Genomic DNA, 20,622 nt, shown 5'->3' with positions numbered 1-20,622 from the left:
CATGCTCACTCTGCTCTGTCTGCTGTGCAGGCCTGACTCCCTCTAGCTGCATGTACCATGGGAAACCCATCTCCACAGGTCCGGGTGGACTTTCCCCCTGCTGGGCCTCTGCAGCCCTGTCTCCAGCCACCCAATCCATCCGAACACCTGCCTTTGGGACTGGATGTGATCCAGGACTCACCTTCACATGCTGTGGCATGTACTGTGGACATTTTGACCCTTGTGCCTAGGGTATTGGGACACACAGAATCTTTACCCAGGCCAAATGTGTTGGTACTAGCAGTTGGGGCTGACCTTCCTCAAGAGACAGCTGAAATGAGCTGCCCTACATGCTTGGGAGTGCCCTGGCCACACTCCCACTACATGGCAAACAGCACTATGCGTGCCAAAGATGAGAGCAATGACTGGATTTTTTGTGAGCCCAGAGTGACTGGAAGTTCACGGTTTAGTGCAGGCTGGGCTCTGTTGCATGGTGATCCTTTCCACCTGAGGCTCCCAAGTGCTGGGCTTAGGGGTCTCCACACCAGACTACAATAATCCAGTTGATTACGTTGACGTTTTCTCGCCCTGGGTGGAGGCCACTGTCCGTTTTGACAGACCAAGATCCCTAGACTAAAAAGGAGAACTCTGTCAAGGATTCCCAGTCAGCCAGCCCTCAGGGCCCACGTCACTAACCATTATGAACCCTACCCATTACACACAGGACAGTGCACCCATGGTGCAGAGGGGATGTGTATTCCCTGCAGGCACAGGATGCGTTCCTGCACTGACCCATTTCCTCTTCCCAGCTGCCTCACTCTTCTGTTATGGCCTTGAGTGTCCTCCCTCCAAGACCCCAGAGAGCGTCTTTGGGTTGCAGCCTGAAGGGAGACAGTGCCAGGGGTTACGCCATAGAAGGAGCAGGCTTCATACCATGAGCCTTGCGATGAACACAAACGACAAAACTTGATTGATGTTAATTCTTAAACTACTACTGAATAATTAAAACACAAACAATCAAATGTTAAAGGGATGCGTGCCCTGGGGAGGGGAAGCTCTGCTCTAGTGCTCCGGCTGTCACCTTTCAACAGAGGCCAGGCAGAACTAAATGCACACAGCAGGAAGAGGGCAAACAGGAGTGCGGTCCCCGGGCTGCCCGTCCAGCTTCCTGCTCAGGTAACAGTAGTGTGCAGCCTTAGCAGGAGCTCGCTGTGTGTTAACTAGCGTGGGCCGAGGCTGCTCCAGACCCACAGCAGCGGGATGAGGCACTGGCTTGGCTGTGGCGGGGATATCTGGGTTTATGAGCACTGCTGCTGGATCCCCTGCCTCCAGCCTGTGACACACGTGTCCCCAGGTTCACACTGGCTGCTGCTGTCACAGGTGGCTGCTGCTGTCACAGGTGGCTCCAGGCTCACGGGTTCCACCAGCTCTTCTTCTGGTGACAGCTCTTTTGGGAACACTTCTGAGGAAGCTGGTCTTAGCTCCAGAGATTCCTGCATATCTGATAGATCATCCAGTGCCTGGAGCACAGAACTTCCTGTGCTGGGAAAGCTGAAACCTAAGGAGAAAAAGAGACTCACTATTGGTGAAGGCAGCTCTAAATCCAGGTGGTATGGGAGTTTTAGCATGAGATGATGTTTGTCAAAGATGGCTGTCTTTTCCTAAGTCTCTCCAATGGCACAAAAGACCCCCTTTCTGCTAGAAAATCTCCAGTTTCTATACTCCCAAAAAGACACTTTACCAGACTGGGATCCACCTCCGATTCCCTGTCAAACACCAGCCTATCTAGAGCCTGCCTGGTGACCCCCATGACTGAAATCTCTTCTTACATCCACAGGCACCTACCACAGTCCTCTTTGTCCTTGGGACTTTGATTCTTATGTCCTGCGTTCTCCAGCAGTGACAGAAGCAGCTGGACACAGGCGGTCAGGTGTGAGGAAGCCATGTTCAGGCTCACGTACGTCTTCAGGTGGTTCAGCATGGTTAAGTCCGGAGACTCACAAAAATCTTGTGGCAAATTTTCCATCCAGAATTCCAGGAAGTAGGCTATGGCCCTGGGGGAATTTGTCAGGGAGCATGGTCAAGAGGGCCCCCAGCTCACACCGAGCTGGGCATGGGGAGCAGAGTTGGTCTGGCCTGTGCATGCATGGTATCACGACACACCTCTTGCCCAGACCCTGGTGGGGGGCAGTACTGGGCAAACCATCCTGGGATGGGCTATGGCGGGCATGGATTTTTATAGGGTACCACTTTGGGTCCTCATCCTCCCTCTGCTTCCCAGTACTGAGGGCTCCACCCACAGCTCTGTTTTCTTCCACCTGCAAGTGAAGCTCAGGTGTCAGTCCTCCGGAGTAAATCACCAGAAGAAGCTGGTAACCATTGCTCAGCTGTCCAGCAGTAGCTCCCCAAATATCCACAATGAAGGTGGGAGCTGACCTCCCTCTCCATGCAGAGCCCACTCACCTCCTGTCTTTCTGGTCCTTCTTACAATCACACTGGAAAGAAGGGTACCTAGAGGAAGTCAGGAGGGGGGTCAGTCCTTAGCTCCTGTGTCCCACATCTGCCCGGATATCTAGAGGGAATGCCTAAGCTTGGGCTGGGAACAAAAGCCAAAGAGGAGGGGGTGGCTAGGAATTTTGCGTTTTCCGTTCTCTGAGGTATTTGCTAAGCGCCTGGGAAACTTTCTGCAGTCACAGGCGTTTGTGTGTCAATGAACACAAGCATGTCCTTCCCAGGTAGCTCTGTGGGTGCAGAGAACGCCCTTGGGAGTGCCCTTGATGGAGTCTTTGATCACGTGCCATTTATGCCAGATATGCTCAAGGCATCTGGAAGCTCCTTTACAAATGAAAAACAGACTTTAAGGTCTAAGAAAGGATACTGGACAGAATACTTCTTTAGTGGGCAGGGGGCAGTAAGTGACCATCACTCATCAAATCCAGGCCAAGACTCAACACTGTAGGGTACAGTCCCACTTAACAATAGCCTATGAGGAAAACGGCCTGAGAGATAGAGTAGCCCTCCCAAGACTGAAAGTGGAGGGTTGAGCCCCCAGCTTGAACATGGCACACTTACCGTTTCATGACCATGTCCAGCACTTCCCAGGTAGTGGCATACTTTGGGTAGATGGCCATGAAGGTGGCCACAAAAAGACGATCATTGTTATTCATTGCAGTTGCCATGTAGTCCACCATATTCTTCAAGCAGTTGGGATTGTTGTGATCAACCTTGCTGGCCGACACAATTATACCCTGAAGAGGGACAAGAAAGAATGGTTTAAATGCATAAACATTCACAGACTGCTAAATTTCTCATTGTTATGCACTGAAATGAAAAGTATATAGAAAGAATTTACACACACACACACAAGCAAGCGAGGAGGGACTTTGGGCAGCCTCTAGGTATCTCAGAGGTTTCATGTCCTGTGTAGATCTGTCATGGACTGTTCAGTATCACCTGTGTGTCCCTGCAGGAAGGAGGTCTGCTGACACACTGGGTACAAAAGCGTACCCAGCGTCTCCAAACATGACGAGGGCCTCTGTACAAGGCGTTACTGAGCCATGAGCCACCAGTACTCGAGAAACAGCGAGAGAACATCCTGCTTCGTCCGGTGTCCTCAGACAAGTGAGTCCACTGAGCTTGCCCCTGGACTGTGGTTGCCTGGTCACCAGGGTTCCGAGTTCTGTCGTCGGCCGTTGTCAAGGAAGTGAGGTCACTTCTTGGGCCTCTCTTACCAGAGTTTCTTCCTCGGACAGGACCTTCCCAATGGACCCTTAGCTCTACTTCCTTTCCCCCAGGGACAACTGGGCACAGTGACAGCAACATGCTCCCCCCACCCCACTGCCTGGGAAGCCCGGCTTCTGCCAGCTGCTCTGCTTCAAAGACTCAGATCTGTGTCCTGATCCACACTGTCCTTCATGTCAGAAGCATCACTCCACATCAGCCCTTGTCCCTCTCAGGGATGCTTCAGGTATCCACCTGCTCCCCAGGGATCATTCCAGCTTCTAATTCCTAGCATGTTATGAGGCATATATGTCTGTACATACCTGTGTTACCTGGAAACCCCAGGACTGGTATCACCTGACACCCACAGGCCAACATGGACTCATGTACCAGGATGCACGTGCTCACTAAGCACACAGCCTACCTATTCTCAGGACCCCATAGCCAGACAGTGTGAGGTGGCTCAGTTTTTTGTTGCAGTCGGGTTTGCATTGCTGGCAGAAATCACTCAACCAAGAGCACCTTTAGGGGAGAAAAGGGCTTATTTTGGCCTAGAGGCTTGAGGGGGAGCTCCATGATGGCAGGGAAAATGATGACATGAGCAGAGGGTGGACATCACCTCTGGCCAACACAAGGTAGACAATAGCAACAGGAGAATGTGCCAAACACTAGCAAGGGAGAGCTGGCTATAAAGCCCATAAGCCCACCCCCAACAATACACTGCCTCCAGGAGGCTCCAATTCCCAAATCTCCATTAGCTGGGAATCTACCATTCAGAACACCTAAGTTTCTGAGGGACACCTGAATCAAACCACCAGTTTTACTTCAGCATAGGGTGCTTTATTTCCCATGATAGTAAGTCAGATTGTGGTTAGTATTGGGATGTCAAGTGTAAGAAACTGTGTGATGCCTTTCTAATTTTTCCTTTCTATTATGGGGGCTACATGGTTTCTTCCTGTGTTTCTATGCACTTTACTTTTTGTTGTTTTTTTTTCTCTTCCACATCCATGTTAATATCACTTTCACATCTTCCTGAGAGAATGGCAATGTCTGTTTTTACTGCAACATATGTATCATAGTGCTGATCACAAACACTTTTACTACCCCTAGGAAAAGTATTGAATATCTTGGACTTTGATAACTTTTAATTCTTTGAGAAATTTGTTGAGGGAAAAAAAAAAACAGGCATTACATAAATAGAAAATAAATAACAAATCATATTAATAGGCATTTTGGTGTGTGAAACAAACTTTGTGAAAACTGCTGGAGTGAACTGATACTGTCCAAATATTTAGTCAGATTTGTATGTTTTTAAAATTGAGATACTTATTGTATATATTGCATATATAATATAATATATTGCATACTGGTCATATTCCCATTGAGTTATACTCTTGTGTTCTGTCTCTCCCACCCCCTCCCGTTCCACTGAGGGCCCTCCTCAGTGGCATTATGGGTAATCATTTTGTTCATTGTCATTCACTATAAGGTCATGAACTTACCAGTCAGTCTCTGTGGACGGCAATGTCCCCCACTACACCCTCCCGTCTTGTAGCGCTTATGTTCTTTCAACACTCTCATCCACAATGTTCCCTGATTCCTGGGGGGGGGGGGCATGTTATAAATCTCCCCTAGTGTAGAGTTCTCAGAAGCTCTGATTTTCTGCTTTGTTGAATGTGTTATTATTATTATTATTATTATATATGGACCTATTGAGTATGTAAACATCACACGTTGGTACCATTCTTGCCCTCCTCCCTGCCCCTTTTCTGAAGAGGCCTTCCTCACTGGGGATGCAGGTCAACCCCATGGGGATTGTGGGTCATGCATTATGGGGGCAGCAGACAATTACAGGGGAGAGGCAATTTTGAATCTCCGCACGTCTACCACCATCTCTCTGGAGGAGCACCACCCGTAGTCAGTCTTCAGTCCTATCTCCGGAGCCTGGCAGATGTGACAGAGGTGACTTGACTTGTGCTAGGCAGTTGGGTTGCTTTCCTTGTTGTTCCGGTGGGTCTGGTACTTGTTGCCATCTGTAACAAGCAGATTCCCTAGACAAGTGAGAACAGCATCCATCAAGGAGGATAAACATAGACTTTTTGGGATGTCAAGTGTAAGAAACTGTGTGATGCCTTTCTAATTTTTCCTTTCTATTATGGGGGCTACATGGTTTCTTCCTGTGTTTCTATGCACTTTACTTTTTGTTGTTTTTTTTTCTCTTCCACATCCATGTTAATATCACTTTCACTTGTTTGAACCTCTTCTTTTTGTCAAAGAACAGCGGAAGCTTCCCTCTAGTGATTCTAACCTTCTAAGCTGTAGACTAGGGTCAGAGAACCATGAGCAGGGCTCATGTCTGATCAGAAACAGCTGATTGGCCCCCAGAGCTTGGGTATCACTGTTGCACCTGTGTATGTCTTGTCTGGTTGATTCACAGCTTGTGGGATCCAGTGCTTGTTCACACTGTTAGTGAGGATTACCCCCACTCTGTCCCCAAGCTTAATTAGCACTTTCCAACACTATGACAGCTAGCCAGTAGGAAGCTGACTTCCATCTCAGTTCCAACATGATGTCGCAATGTCTTGAGACCACAGCATGTGGTGACTTCTGAATAGGGTCTTACCATTTAGATCTGATGGCTAACCAAGTGCTTTGGCAGTGGTCTGCATTATTTCCAGGCATTCTGGGCCTCCCTGACCAACAGCCTTCTGTGGGTGGCAACCCAATTCTGGCACTAGGATTTACCAGCGACCCCTATGGTTTGAGAGTAAAGCTTGCAGGTGGAGACCTCTGCAAAAGAGTGCTCCTGCCCAAACTATGCCCCCTCCTGACCTTTCTCTTACAGAGACAGCTCTATCTTTTAATTAGCTAATCAAGAGGAAGGTTTCTGTGGACCTGATTCATAGTATCATAGTTTTTTGCATCTTCCTCCCTAACCCCCTCCCTTACTCCAGTCCTCTCCAGACCCTTCCGCCTCCGTGTTCTGTCCTTCCTCTCGCCTGTCAAGGACTTCATTCTCTCATCCGTCCCTACTTCCTCTGTTCAAGTTTCGTTCTTGACTCCTTGCCAGTACTACTGATGCTCACTGCGACTTATAAACAAAACAAACTTGCATGCTAGCATCCACATGTGTGAGGGAGCATGTGGTGTTTGTCTTTTTGAGGCTGTGTAATCTCACCTAGTATGATATGATTTTTCTCCAGATCCATCCATTTTCCTGAAAATATCATGATTTTATTTTTCCCTAATGCTGACTAGAATTCTATTGGGAATATTTGCCACAGCTTCATTATATATTCATCAGTTGATGGGCATCTGGAATAATTGTATTTCCTAGTTATTGGGAATAAAGCAGCAACAAACATGGCTGAGCAAGTATCTCTACAATAAAAAGTAGATTCTTAGCTGGGCATGGTGGTGCATACATTTAATACCAGCACTTAGAAAGCAGAGATAGGAGGATTGCCATGAGTTCAAGGCCACCCTGAGACTACAAAATGAATTCCAGGTCAGCTTGGGCTAGAGTGAGATCCTGCCTTGAAAAACCAAAACAAACAAAGAAAAAGAAAAAAAAGAACTACATTCATGAGGGTATTATGCACAGGAATGATATAGCTGAATCAAATGCTACATCTAATTTAAAATCTTTGAGGAAACTCTATTCTTATTTCCATAGTGACTCTTCAAGGTTGCATTCCTACTATGTTGGATGAGGGTTCCTCTTTCACCACATCTTGGCCAGCATTTGTTGTTATTTGATTTTTTTTTTTTATGATAGCCATTCTGACTGGAGTCAGATAAATTCTCAAAGTAGCTTTAATTTGCATTTCCCAGATAGCTAATGACAATGAACATCTTTTTAGATATTTATTGGCTATTTGTGTTTTGTTTTCTTTGAGAATTCTCAGTTCCATTCCCAATCCTATTTTTTCAATATTATTTTTATTTGTTTGCAAGTAGAGGGGTGAAGGAGAAGGGGAGGAAGAAGGAAAGGGAGGGAAGGAAGGAGGGAGAGAGAGAAAAAGAGAAAGAATGAAAGCCGGGCATGGTGGTGCTATGCCTTTAATCCCAGCACTTGGGAGGATCAGTGAGAGTGTGAAGCCACCCTGATACTACATAATGAATTCCAGGTCAGCCTAAGCTAGAGTGAGACCCTGCTTCAGAAAAAGAGAGAGAGAGAAAGAGAGAGAGAGAGAAAGAAAGAATGAGCAGGCATGACAGGGATTCTAGCCATTGCAAACAAACTCTAGATGCATGTGCCACTTTGTGCAACCGGCTTGTACATCGGTACCTGGGAATTGAACCTGGGTCGTTATGGCTTTATAGGAAAGCATCTTAATTGCTGAGCCATCTCCCCAGCTCCCCCAAACCTATATTTTTGAGTGTGTTGATTTTTTTTATTTCTTAGATTTTTTTTTTTTTTTAGTTCTTTGTGTATTCTAGATATTGAACCTCTGTCAGATGTATAGGTGAGGAAGATTTTCTCTCATTCTGTACGTTGTCTCTTGAATCTGGTAATGACTTGCTTAGCTCTACAACAGCTTTTGAGTTTCACGAGGTCCCAGTGGTCAAGTGTTTGTCTAATTTCTGGGACTACAGAGGCTGTGTTCAGAAACTCTTTCCTTACATCTATATCCTAGAGTGTTCTCCATCTTTTTTTCTTCTATTTGTTTTAGGGTTTCAGGTCTTATTTTGATGTCCATGATCAATTTGGAGTTGATTTTTTGTACAGGGTGACAGAGAAGGTCTAGATTCATTTTTCCTCATATGCTTATCCATTTTCTAGAGCACGATTTCATGAAAATGTTCTCTTTCACTGAATGTGCATTTTTGGCCTCTTGATCAAAATCTGGTAGCTGTTGTTATAAACACTTATACCTGGATTTTCTGTTTTATTTCACTGATCTATGTTTCTGCTTTTGTGTCAGCACCATGCTGTTTTTATTGTTATGGCTTTGTAGTATATCTTGAAATCAGATGTGGTGATATCACCAGAGGTATTCTTTTTGCTGAGGACAGTTTTGGCTAGTCAAAGCCTTTTGTGGCTTCACATGAATTTTCCGACTATTTTTTTCTATTTCTGTGAAGAATTGTCCTAAAATTTTGGTTGGAATTGAATTCAATCTTTATATTTCCTTTGGTAGGATGGCCATTTTCATGATCTTAATTCTTCTGACCCATGGGAGAGAAAGGTCTTTGCATCTTCTCATGTCTTCCTCATTTTCTTTCATCAGTATTTTGTTTTCATTGTAGATGCCATTCACTTCCTTAGTTTTCAGTATTGCAGGATATTTTATTCTTTTCTGACTGTGATAAATGGGACTGCTTCCCTTTTCTTTCTTACCCTGCTGTGGTATATTTAAATACTACTAACTACTGTTTTTTGTTGTTGTTGTTGTTTATTTGCTTGTTTGTTGTTTTTTTGTTTTTCAGTGTAGGGTCTCACTAGAGCCCAGGCTGACCTGGAATTCACTATGTATTATGAGGGTGGCCTCAAACTGACAGTGATCCTCCTACCTCCTGGAATTTTTATTGGTATCGCATTAAATCTATACATTGCTTTTGGTAGAATGGCCATTTTCACAATATTAAGTCTACCTATTCAGGAACATGGGAAGTCTTTCCATGTTCTCAAGTCCTCAATTTCTTTCTTAAGTTTTTTTTGTTGTTGTTTACATTATATAATTGGTTTTTCACATTCTTGGTTAGTGTTATTCCAAGGTATTCACTTTTTTTAGTTGCTATTGAAAATGGGATAGCCTTGCTGACTTCTTTTTCTGTATATTTGTCCTTTGCATATAGAAAGGCCAATGATTTGTGTTTGTTGATTTTGTATCCTGCCATTTTACTAAAGAAATGAATCATCTTTAGGAGTTTTGATAGGGAGACTGATTTAATTTTAGTAAGTCATATGTGTTTAGGAAGTTATCTATCTCTTCCATATTTTCTATATTTTTAAAGTAAGTTTTAAAGTATTCCTTAACGATACTCTAGATTTCAGTGGAATCTGTACCTCTTTTCACCTCAAATTTTACTAATTTAGGTCTACTCCTCTGTTTTGATCATTTTGGCTAGTTTTGTTGATCTTGTTTATTTTTTTGTTTTGTTTTGCTTTTTTTTTAAGGTAGGATCTCACTTAAGCACAAGCTGACCTGGAATTCACTAAATAGTCTCAGGTTTCAAACTCACAGCTGTCTTTCTACCTCTGCCTCCTGACTAGTAGGATCAAAAGCATGCACCACCACAACTAGTCAATTGCTTTTAAATGAACCATTTTTTTGTTTATATAACTCCATGCACTGTTCCTTGAGTGTTCATTTCTTTACCATTTCTTAATTGTGTTTTATTGATTAGCTTACAAAAATGTTGTCTTTTCTCCAATCTATTGTAATGGTACCTTTGTCAAAGATCAAGTAGCTGTAGTTGCTTGACCTAAGGTCTAGATCTTCAATTCCATTCCATTGGTCTATGTTTCTGTTTTTATGCTAGTACCATGCTGTTTTTGTTACTATAACTTTTTAATATAGCTTTATATTAGTATGGTGATACCCCCAGAGGTGTTTCTTTGCTGAGGATATGTTTGGATATCTGAGGCCTACTGCTATTCCATATGAATTTTGAGATCAATTTTTATATCTTTGTGAAGAATGATCCTCGAAAACTTTGAGCTGGGGGAATCCATTATGTCTAACACAGTAAACCAGCAAACTTCTAATACCAGTAGGAGAGAAAGAAAAGCACAAATAACAATCCAACCAACTAGGAAAATATGTGTATTACAAAATTTGGCATCTCTGTGATGATTGCTGTGCATTGTCAACTTGACTGGATGTAAAATTACCTTGGCAACAAACCTCTTCGTGTGTCTGTGTGTAAGGGCATTCTAAGTAAAGACAGAAGGTCCACACTGAATATGGGAGGCACCATCCCATGGGTTAGGGTTTTAGACTAAACACAAAGGTGAAAGTGAGCAGAACACCAGAATTCATTTCTCTCTGCTTGCTGAGGACACAATGCCATTAGTCACCTCACACCACAACCACCACCAAGCCTATTTGCTATGATGGTCTGCACTCTCAAATTGTAAGCCGAAATATAGCCTTCCTTCTTTAAGTTGTGCTTGTCAGCTATTTTATCACAGCATTGACAAAAGTAACAGGTTCCTTACAGCATTTTCACACATGTCTCATTTTAGCTGATGGAATGAAGGTGAGGTATTGAAATCACCCTCTATTATATCAGGATGTATCTGACTTTTTGTATCCATTAGTGTTTGATGAAATTTAGAGTCCCAGTTTTTGGTGCACATATATTTTCAAAGTTTTGCCTTCTTGATGAATTGTTGCCTTATTAATATATATATAGTGACCTTCTTTATCTTTTCTGACTAATTTTTGCTTGAAGTCTAGTTTATCTGAGATCAGAAGAAGCACACCAGGTTTGTTTTGGATTCCACCTAATGCTCCCAGATCATGACCCCTGCCTAGCTGGAGGTGCCTCTCTCTCTGTAGGTTGGGAATGTGTCATAAAATGCAGCTACCTGCTTACAAAGCCTAAGGACCCAAATTCGACTCCCCAGTACCCACGTAAGCCAGATGCATACATTGGCACATACATATGGAGTTCATTTGCGGTGGCAAGAGATCCTGGTGTGCCCAATCTCTCTCTTTCTCTCTTGTAATAATAAATAAATAAATAATTTTTTGAAAATGCAGCTACTCTGGTTTTCTCAGAACTACTTAAGTACTGAGGAAAAATAGAAATCAAATAGAACTGGGTTCAAATCTCAGCTTTGGCACATGTCAGCTGTGTGCCTTGTTGAGAGACTTCATCTTCTCATCCGTAGTGAGGGGGTTTGGCACCGCCTTGTGGGGAGTCCACGGCACAGGATGTTGCAGATGTCTCCCACAGAGACTGACACATGGCCAGCATCTCCAGCTTCTTCCCTGGGCTCCTTTACAACTGAAATCTCCTTTGCCCAGCCTGTAAGGGTGCAGTTCTTATCTTCCCATGACATTCTGAGTCTGAGCTGCTAGAACCTGCTTTCTGAAGTTTCACAAATAGCTTAACATTCTCACAGCAGTAGCAGTATTGGGGTTTTGCCATGAATCAGTGGGAACAACGCAGCCCCGAAATCTGACAGAGCTGTTTCAGAATCTAGATTGATGAGTCGGGGAATTCCTGTGAAGCAGTACACACACCAGCTGAGAGCATTTTACTTGTAAAGTTGCTCCTGTGAGCCAGATCAGAGTCCTGCCAACAAAGAACGAAGCAAAGAATGAAAGTGGTTGCCTGGAAAATTCAAAGGAAGCTCTTCCCATCACCTGCACACACAGGCTTTGTTTTTCTTTAATTATAGGGGCAACTGTTCCTGGTTACTGGACTTGCCTTTACCAAGAGACAGAAAAGGGAGGGACTGAGGTATTTAAGGAGGAGGCGTCAGGCTGCCCACCTCCACAGCAACTCCTCAATTGTCTGTCAATAGGTCATTCCTATCAACATGTGGTCCACTGCAAACTAATGAGGCCTTTCTAATTAATCTGGGTCCCTGCCCTTGTGGAATTGGGAGTGTTGCTTGGAATGCATTTTAAATGATCAGCTTGAAATCAAATTCTCTTGTTCAGAAACAATATGCAGATTGGCTTCCTAATAAAAATAAAAAATAAAAAAAAACTTGAGGGAGTAGTTAAGAGACTTTCAGCGTTTGCCAAGGGTGCAATTGTTTTCTCAAACATAGTGTTTGACAACTGTGTATAAATCAAACCAGTATTCATCAAACACACTCTCTGAATTACTGTGGGCAAAGTGGCTCATGGGTTGGTATGTGATGGGGAAAAAATTTGGAGGCAAACTTTATTAGTTCTGTTGACATATATATCATTCGTCTAGAGGAAATAGCATCCCAGGAGTATGAATATACACCACTGGCATCCACACAAAAGCCAAGTAAACGTGGGAATCAGGGCTGGACAGATGGCTTAGCAGTTAGGGTGTCTGTCTGCAAAGCCAAAGGTCTCAGGTTTGACTCCCCAGGACCCACATAAGCCAAATGCACAAGGGGATGCCTATCTGGAATTCATTTGCAGTGGCTGGGTGCCCTGGCACATGCATTCTCTCTCTTTCTCAACCTGCCTATTTATGTATCCCTCTGTCAAATAAATAAAGAAAAAGAAAAAAAATTTTTTTTTTAAAAAAAAAGTATGAATCAAATCAAAGGACTCACACAACTTCCGTCTGTAGAACCCCCTGCTGACTGTCTATAAAAGGTTCACTCTTCCACGTGCTACTACCTCGGTGTCTATGAAAACTCCCTCTGTCTAAGTCAGGACAGGTCACAGTAGCAAATAACCCCAAAGTCACTTGTCTACAACCACAAAGGTTGACTAGTTTCCCAGGGTGTCCTGCAGAAACAGAGCCAAAGAACTTTATTTGTTTCATCAAGGGAGGGTCACTGGGAGGAAATAGCTCACTTGATTGCAATGACTGAGAAGTCCTGTGATCTGCCACTGGCTAGCTGGAAACTTTGGAAAACTCTTGCAGTTTAGTCGGAGTCCAGAAGCCTGAGAAAAGGAAGATCCAGTGGTGTATGTCTCTCTCTCTCTCCCTCCCCCCCCCCTCTCTGAGAGCAGAAAGCAACCAGTGTTCCAGCAGAAAGGATGACTTCTCCTTCCTCCAACTTTTGTTCTACTCAAGCCCTCGGTGGATTGGATTACACCCATTCAGGGGAGAGAGAGCGATCTAGTTGACTGACGGCACTGGTTCAGATGCTGTCATCTGTAAGCAGCTCCACACGTGCACATACACAGAAATCCAGCTAAGCTCACTATCTTATCGGCCAGTGCATGGCCCCGTCAGCTTGACCCGTAAGAGTCACCACCATTCACCTAGCATTTGATATGTGAGAAAAAAAGAGACGGGAAGACAGTGTGGCGGATCTTAATGCTTTTGCCCAAGAAGGACGCATGTTTTTCCTTCCAATAGCTCACTAGCCACTGCTACTCCAATGACCCCTCCTTAGCTTAGCAGAGTAAAAGAGAGAGATTCTTCCATTGCAAAAGATGATGGAAAAATACTTGGCAAGTAGAAATATAGTCTACCATACCACGAATGAATCTTTTTCAGGGCCACTTTGCCAAACACTTCCCCTAAGGTCACCATGATTCAGTGTACCACTTTTCCATGCAAGCCAGGCTCTTTTTCTTACCTAAGGAGAGTTGCAAGCCCTTTCATTGATTCTCAAAAGTACAGTGGGAAAAATGAGCCTTTGAGACAATTAACTGAGTTCTTGAGCATAAGGAGGAGACTTGTAATGGAGAACACTCAAAAAGAAGCTAGTCCTGGTTATAAACTGCCCCTGCTCCTGAAATTGTGTCCAATAGCCATGACCTTCTTCTGGTTTGAGCTGCATGTCCTCCTCCAGCTCAGTCTTGACCATGTGTCTCCAGTGTGCTCACGTGCTTCCCAGCCCTCCCCGTTCTCACCCACAGGCAAAATTGACATAACAGTACAGAAGTGAAGTTCTGCACACAATGAACTCAGCCCTACATAATTCTATTAGGAGCCATTTAGATGCTTCAGCACCTTGCTCCTAACTAGGACTCGGGCTTCAGTGAACAAAGGGCCTACTGAACAATATTTTTGTTTTCCTTACAGAGGACAAGTGTCTGCTATCTGAGTAAGAACAAATTACAAGTACATTCAAAATATATTTTTCACCACTGAGGAGGTTTCGCCAGAAGAATGGGGACAGCGAGGATGGAAAAGATGGTACTAACAAATAATATGTTCATACAAAGTTTCTACTTAATAAAAAAAAAAAATAGAAGAGGGTAGAGAGATGGCTTAGCAGTTAAGGTGCTTTCCTGCAAAGCCTAAGGACCCAGGTTTGAGTCCCCAGTACCCACATTAAACCACATGCACAAGGTGGTGCATGTGTCTGGAATTCCTTTGCAGTGGCTGGAGGCCCTGGTGTGTCAATTATCTCTCTCTCTCTCTCAAATAAATAAATAAATATTTTTAAATAGAAGAAAAAATATATTTTCTGTACCATACAAAAGAAAGTAACTGGATTTTGTGTGAGTCTGAATAAAATGAGTTATCTATGGGATGTGATCACTTACATAGTTTGGATATTTGCGTAAGTACTGTTTTACAACATGCCATAATGAGATTTTAATATTTTATGTAATTTTCTCAATTAACATAGTTAAGGTAGCATAATTTGTTACAGCATTCTCTTGAATGAGATGCTTCCCTTTAGTGTAATGAGTGGGGTTATCATAAAATTACTTCATGCATATGCATCTTTGCTTCTGTTAGATTATCTCATAGATGTAAATTCCTAGGAGAATTCCTGCATTGAAATTATGTATATCATTTCCTTATACTAAGTTATTTTATATGTCTACCTCAATTTATACTGGTCATATATATATTTTACTACAAACTAGGTAAGATTTTTATTTGAATTTATATAATCCAATTTAACTAGTCATCTGTGAAATATATTATAATGATTTCTTCTAGTATGAAAAAAGTGCCTCCCCAAAATAATATTGAAAGTTTTGCACAGATATGGGGAAACATCTTTTTACATACAGCTTCCATGATCTAGTATAAATGGGACATAACTCTAGCTACAAGTAATAGAGATATAGTATATATTAATCTATATGAAGGGGAGAGTTTGGAGAAGCGTAGAATAGCTCGCCTCAGTTCAAGTAAGGCTAATTAAATGCCAGAAGTGCAGGAGTCGGAGCACTGTCTAACGCATTCTTAAGGACTGGAATATCATCAGGACTCTCCCAGCTTTTCTTTCATCTGCTTCTCTCTACTTTGGTTTTGGGTTCTCCTGCTGCACACAGTCACTGAAAATCTCATTCCTAAAGCTCCATGACGGAAGTATGGGGACTACGGGAAACTTGAAGACCAGTCCCAACACTTCATCCTTCCATGTAACCATATCCTGGCCATAGCCTGTTGTGGGTGCTGTACACTCTGCCTGGTCTTTGAGTTTGTCTGTATTCCTTACTTTACAAATGGCATGTGACTCGAAGTCACTTGTTTTCACATGTTCTTTTGTGAAACACCCTAACTAGTAAGAGACATATGAAACAGACATGCACTTCTGCAACATGCACTACAGACACTGACATTAACAGCCTAGCTGCTATTTCCAGTTCAGTCAACCCACTGCCATCCTATAGATGCCTGAGCAGCAGTGCTGAGACAAGCTGAACCCAACCACAGGACCGGCAGGTATGTGTGCTCACCACATGCTCACTGTCTCCAGCCATAGCTAATGAGGTTCAGGGGCTTCTCTCTTCCAGCTCCAGTTTGAAACATCTCAGAGAATAATTCTCTAGCTCGGCTGAGGTCTGAGACCCACATCTATCATGAGGTTATCAAGAACATAGAAATGATTCTGCTGGTTGTCAGAAAAGGGAAAAAAAAAAAAGAGTTTTCAACTTTGTAATATATTCTTGTTTTAAGAGACAAATGTAAATTACTCCAGTTACCCACCTTATTGAACTAACATAAATTATGAACTTTGTTAAATAATAAGGCTACAAGTTATTAAAATATATTAATGCCTAGAAAGCAAAATAAGAGATGAACAAATAAAAGACATATTTGCCAAAAATTGGAGGCAGAAATATATCTTTAGAAAAAAATATGAAGGACTATATTTGCTAATAAACATATTTGAAAATCTGTCCCAGTTAAAAAACAGCAGAATTTTTAAAATATTCTTGTATTCCAACTGAGGAAAACACCAAGTGTCATCCACAGACAGTAAAGGTTATTGTCGTTCATAGGTAGAAACGGTGCCTTTACCATCTTCCTGTTGCATGAGTTCATGGACAAAGGATTAGAAGACTCAGGTGAACTGGATTTGTTGGAGAAGATGTGGGAGATCAAAGTGGCAGGGTCAGGAGTGGCATCGACAATCATCGCCAGGGCCAGCACAAGCGGAACAGGCCACAGCCTCTGCTTTGAAGGTCTAGGAGCAGCCTTGGGTGGCATCTGCAGTGATCAATTCAGAGAAGAAAACCCTAGAATACCATACCCTGTAACTTCCTACAAACCTATTAAGATTGTTATGGTACTAAAAGAATTGGGCAGGAGAGTTGGCTCATCACTTAAAGACACTTGCTCACAAAGACTGGCAGCCCGGATTCAATTTGCCAGTAACCATACAGAGGCAGCTGCAGGAAAGTGGCACACGCATCTGGAATTTGTTTGCAATAGCAGTTGGCCCTGGCACGCCCATTCTCATTCTCTCCCCACCGGCAAAATAAACAGATACATATGTTTATGAAAAATGCCTCAAGTGTTGGCATCCAGGCCCTCAGCTAGTGGCACTGTTGAGAGTTGAGTGGATCATGAAGATGCCAACAGCCCAAGGATGAATTCGTGGCTGAATGGGCTACTAGGAGGTAGGGCCTGATTACAGGAAGTTCGTCGCTGGGGGTGTGTCTTCAAAGGGTGTATCCTGTCTCTGTCCCCACCCCTTCCATGTCTCTCTCTGCTTCCTGGATGCCTTGAGGCTAGAAGCTTTCCTGTGCCATGATGCCTCACCCAAAGTCCAGAAACGTGGGGCCAACGAAACCTCTAAAACCAGGAGCCAGAATAACACAGATTCTTTGTCAGTAAGGGAAAAAACGGACACAGAGATCAATGCATGAAGAATGAGGACAGTATTCTTGGAAATGAAGTGTGCAAGAGGGAAGGCCATGCAGGCACATCAGGGAAACCCAGTCACTCCCAGAGATCCAGACAGAAAGAGGCAGGGTAGGTGGCCAGTCTGGCACCATGGGAAAGGATTCATAGGAGCCATAGCTTTTAACTAGAAGTTTTCATTATTTGGCAAGATTTTTATTGACATAGCATCTCTATAGCTTATTTGGGTCCCATGATGAGCCGAAATCAATTGCTGATAATGAGTGCTCAGTAGAAAAAGCTGGGTTAGAGTAAAAGCAGAGCAAAGACTGAAACGTACTATCTTTTTGGGTTTTTCTCCTAAAGATTAAACAAAATAATATTAGGTTTTGACAACTATGGGCATATTCTGATCCAATTTTTGGTATTTGAAGTAGGAAACTAAGCTAAGTGTCATGAATCTCTTCCCTTGTCTTACTCTTTTTAAATGACTTAAATAAATAAAAAAAAGACATGGTGGTGGCTGAGAAGATGCTCAGCAGTTAAAAGTGCTTGTTAGCAAAGCCTGCCAGCATGAGTTCAATCCCCAAGCCACACATAATCCCAATGCACAGAGTGGTACATGCACCAACTTTTTAAAAAAGAAAGACATGGGCCTTCTTCCTGGGCACTGCCAGTAGCAGTACCTGCTATCTTTTCCTCCGTATCGTGGCTGCCCTCAGGCTTCTCCTGAAGTCCAAGATGATCAGAAGAGGCCCGTGAAGTTCATCAGACACCCGTCAGACTGATATGTCAAAATTAAGAGTAGCTGGCGGAAACACAGGGTACAGAGAAGATGCCAGGGCCAGATCCTGATGCCTAGCACTGGCAGCAACAAGGAGAAAAAAGCACATTGCGCCCAGTGTCTTCAGGGAGTTCTGGGTCCACAAGAACAAGGAGCTGAGCATGCTGCTGATGTGCAATGTAGCTCAGTCACGCTTCTTCCAAGAACTGCAAAGCCACTGAGGAAAGAGTGGCCCAGCAGGCCACCAGAGTCACCATTTCTACTGCCAGGCTGTGCAGCAAAGAAAATTTGGGAACGAAAATATGCCACACGAGAGCACTTTTGTCATTACTGTCTCAAATGCCTGAGTCAATCACCTTGTAAAGAGAAAGGGCTTGTTTGGGTTCACACTTGGGGAGGTTTCAGTCCCTGGTTGGTTGCTTCCCCCCTTGCTTTTGGGCTCATGGTAAGACAGTACATCTTGATACAAATGCATGCGTAAGATGCCAAAGAGAGGAAGGAGGAAAAATGAGGTCCTATCATCTCCTCTAGGCCCCCATCTCTGCAAGGTCCCACCACCTCCCAATGTTATCAACCTGAGGCCTAAGTCACACGTGGGCCTTCGAGGGAAATTCTAGGTCTAAAAGTCATGACAACCCTTTAACCGCCATCCTTAGTACTCTAGGTGTTTAATGCCCGCTGGTATATTTATACCACCAGACAATCACAGTGGATAATATTTCCATTATATTTATGTACTCAAGAACCTCAAGAACATTTTTGTGAATTAGCCAAGAAAGCAAAACATCACCTGGCTTGATTTTCGTGGGAGCATGTAATCTAAATTGCTATGTGTTGTGTTGCGAATGTTAACTGTCCCCCATGGGCTCATGTGTCTGAAACTTAGTTCTCAGCTGGTGAGGCTGTTTGGGAAAGTTGTGGCAGTAGAACCTTGCTGGAGAGGAAATGGGTGACTGTGGGTGGACCTTAAACCAAACCCCACTTTCTGTACACCTTCTGCTTCCTGACTAGATGCAGTGTTCCTGCTGCCTCCCCCATTGTGATGGAACAATAAGATGACTAACCCTTCCCTCCTGGAGCTCCTTCTTGTCAGGTATCTTCACAACATTGAGAAAGCAACTAAGGCACTGTGCACATGGCTGCAGGGTCTTTGAATTGGTTTGTGCTTATTTTGCTTTGATTTTGCATTATAGACCAGGAGCATATCTGTTTCTCCGCCAGCCCCCCACCCCCAACTCCCATTTCTAGTGCAACATTTAGAGCTCAAGCATCAAGGGACAGAAACCCCAGCTCAAACCCTCTCCACTCCACGAGGCAAGTGTGTCGGTTCATGTAATGAATGCACTGTGCTTCAGGCAAGATTCACTCAAGCCTGGATCTCTCAGATCTCTTGTTATGTATTTCCTTGGGCTCCAACCCGTGACTTTGCAAAAGATATGTATATATATATATATATGAAACATGAAGATTTCTTTTTTCTCCTTTCAATCCAGGAACATTATGCATTTTAAGCAAATTCTCTACTGCTGAGCTATACCACTGTCCTTTCATTCCACTCATGAGTGTTTAATATATGAAAGTAAAATGTGTAAAGTGCTAATTCTTGTGTATGCTATTTTTTGTGGTTTTTCAAAGTACTTTATAAGTCAGTAGCTCTGCCCCTAGAGGTCACCTCCCGACTCCTTGTTAGAGACACAAAGTAAGTGAGGCTTCTCTCCCTGTTCAGGAAGAACTCATCACTCTGGCTACAATGGACACTCTTGGCTTACAGGTATGTGATGAAAAGATACAGTCATATTCAATGATGAGTACTGGAAGTCCGAGTAACATACAGCCCCAAGAAGAAAGTGCTGGAAGATCAGAAGAAAAGACTGAAGGCAAGAAAGTAAGAGCCACACAGAATAGGAAAGAGCAGCAGCCACCACGAAAAGCAGGTCTCCAGGGCTGCCATGGAAAGAAAGCATGCAGTCAGTGACTTAAGCGATTGTCTCACAGCCTTAAAGTCCAACTTAAGATGTCAGCAGCACTGATTCCCTTGAAGGCTGTTAAGGAGGGAGAAACTGTTCTGTGCCTGTCCCTAACTTCTGGTGATTTGCTGGCAGTGCTTGGAGTTCTTTTTCTTAGAAGTGTATCCCTCCACCAGGTCTGCCTTCCTCTTTGCATGGATGCTCCTTGTATGTGGGTGGTCTGTCTAAATTTACCCATTCTGTTATGCTGTTATATTGACGTGTTGGTTTGAAACAGATGTCCCCCCACAAACTCATGTGTTCTGAATTATTGGTCTCCAGCTGGTAGCAGCTTGAGAGGTGGAGCCTTGCTGGAGGAGGTGTGCTGCTGGGGTTGGCCTTTGGGAGTGTAATAGCCAGCTCCCCCCTTGCCAGAGCTTGGCTTACTCTCCTGCTACTGTTTTCCACCTGCTGTGGCAGAAGTTATGTCCAGCTTCTGCTTATGCCATGCTGACCCCTGCCATCATGAAG

General features: G+C 43.6%; 1 protein-coding gene across 1 annotated transcript; it reads right to left on the bottom strand.

Moving 5' to 3' along the window:
• Window positions 1-949: 949 nt before the first annotated feature.
• Window positions 950-16,703, bottom strand: LOC123460590 (ral guanine nucleotide dissociation stimulator-like). The gene is made up of 5 exons (XM_045148655.1): window positions 16,537-16,703; window positions 3,052-3,227; window positions 2,443-2,490; window positions 1,825-2,033; window positions 950-1,537 (listed from the first exon to the last, which is right to left on the bottom strand). The coding sequence occupies exons 1-5, from the start codon at window positions 16,651-16,653 to the stop codon at window positions 1,278-1,280; spliced, it is 810 nt and encodes a 269-aa protein (XP_045004590.1). The 5' UTR covers window positions 16,654-16,703; the 3' UTR covers window positions 950-1,277.
• Between the last annotated feature and the right edge of the window lie 3,919 nt (window positions 16,704-20,622).

The sequence above is a fragment of the Jaculus jaculus genome, chromosome 5 (genome assembly GCF_020740685.1).
Source record: "Jaculus jaculus isolate mJacJac1 chromosome 5, mJacJac1.mat.Y.cur, whole genome shotgun sequence".
NCBI lineage: Eukaryota > Metazoa > Chordata > Mammalia > Rodentia > Dipodidae > Jaculus > Jaculus jaculus.
Note: the sequence above shows the minus strand (reverse complement) of the source record. Positions and strands in the feature narration are given on the sequence as shown.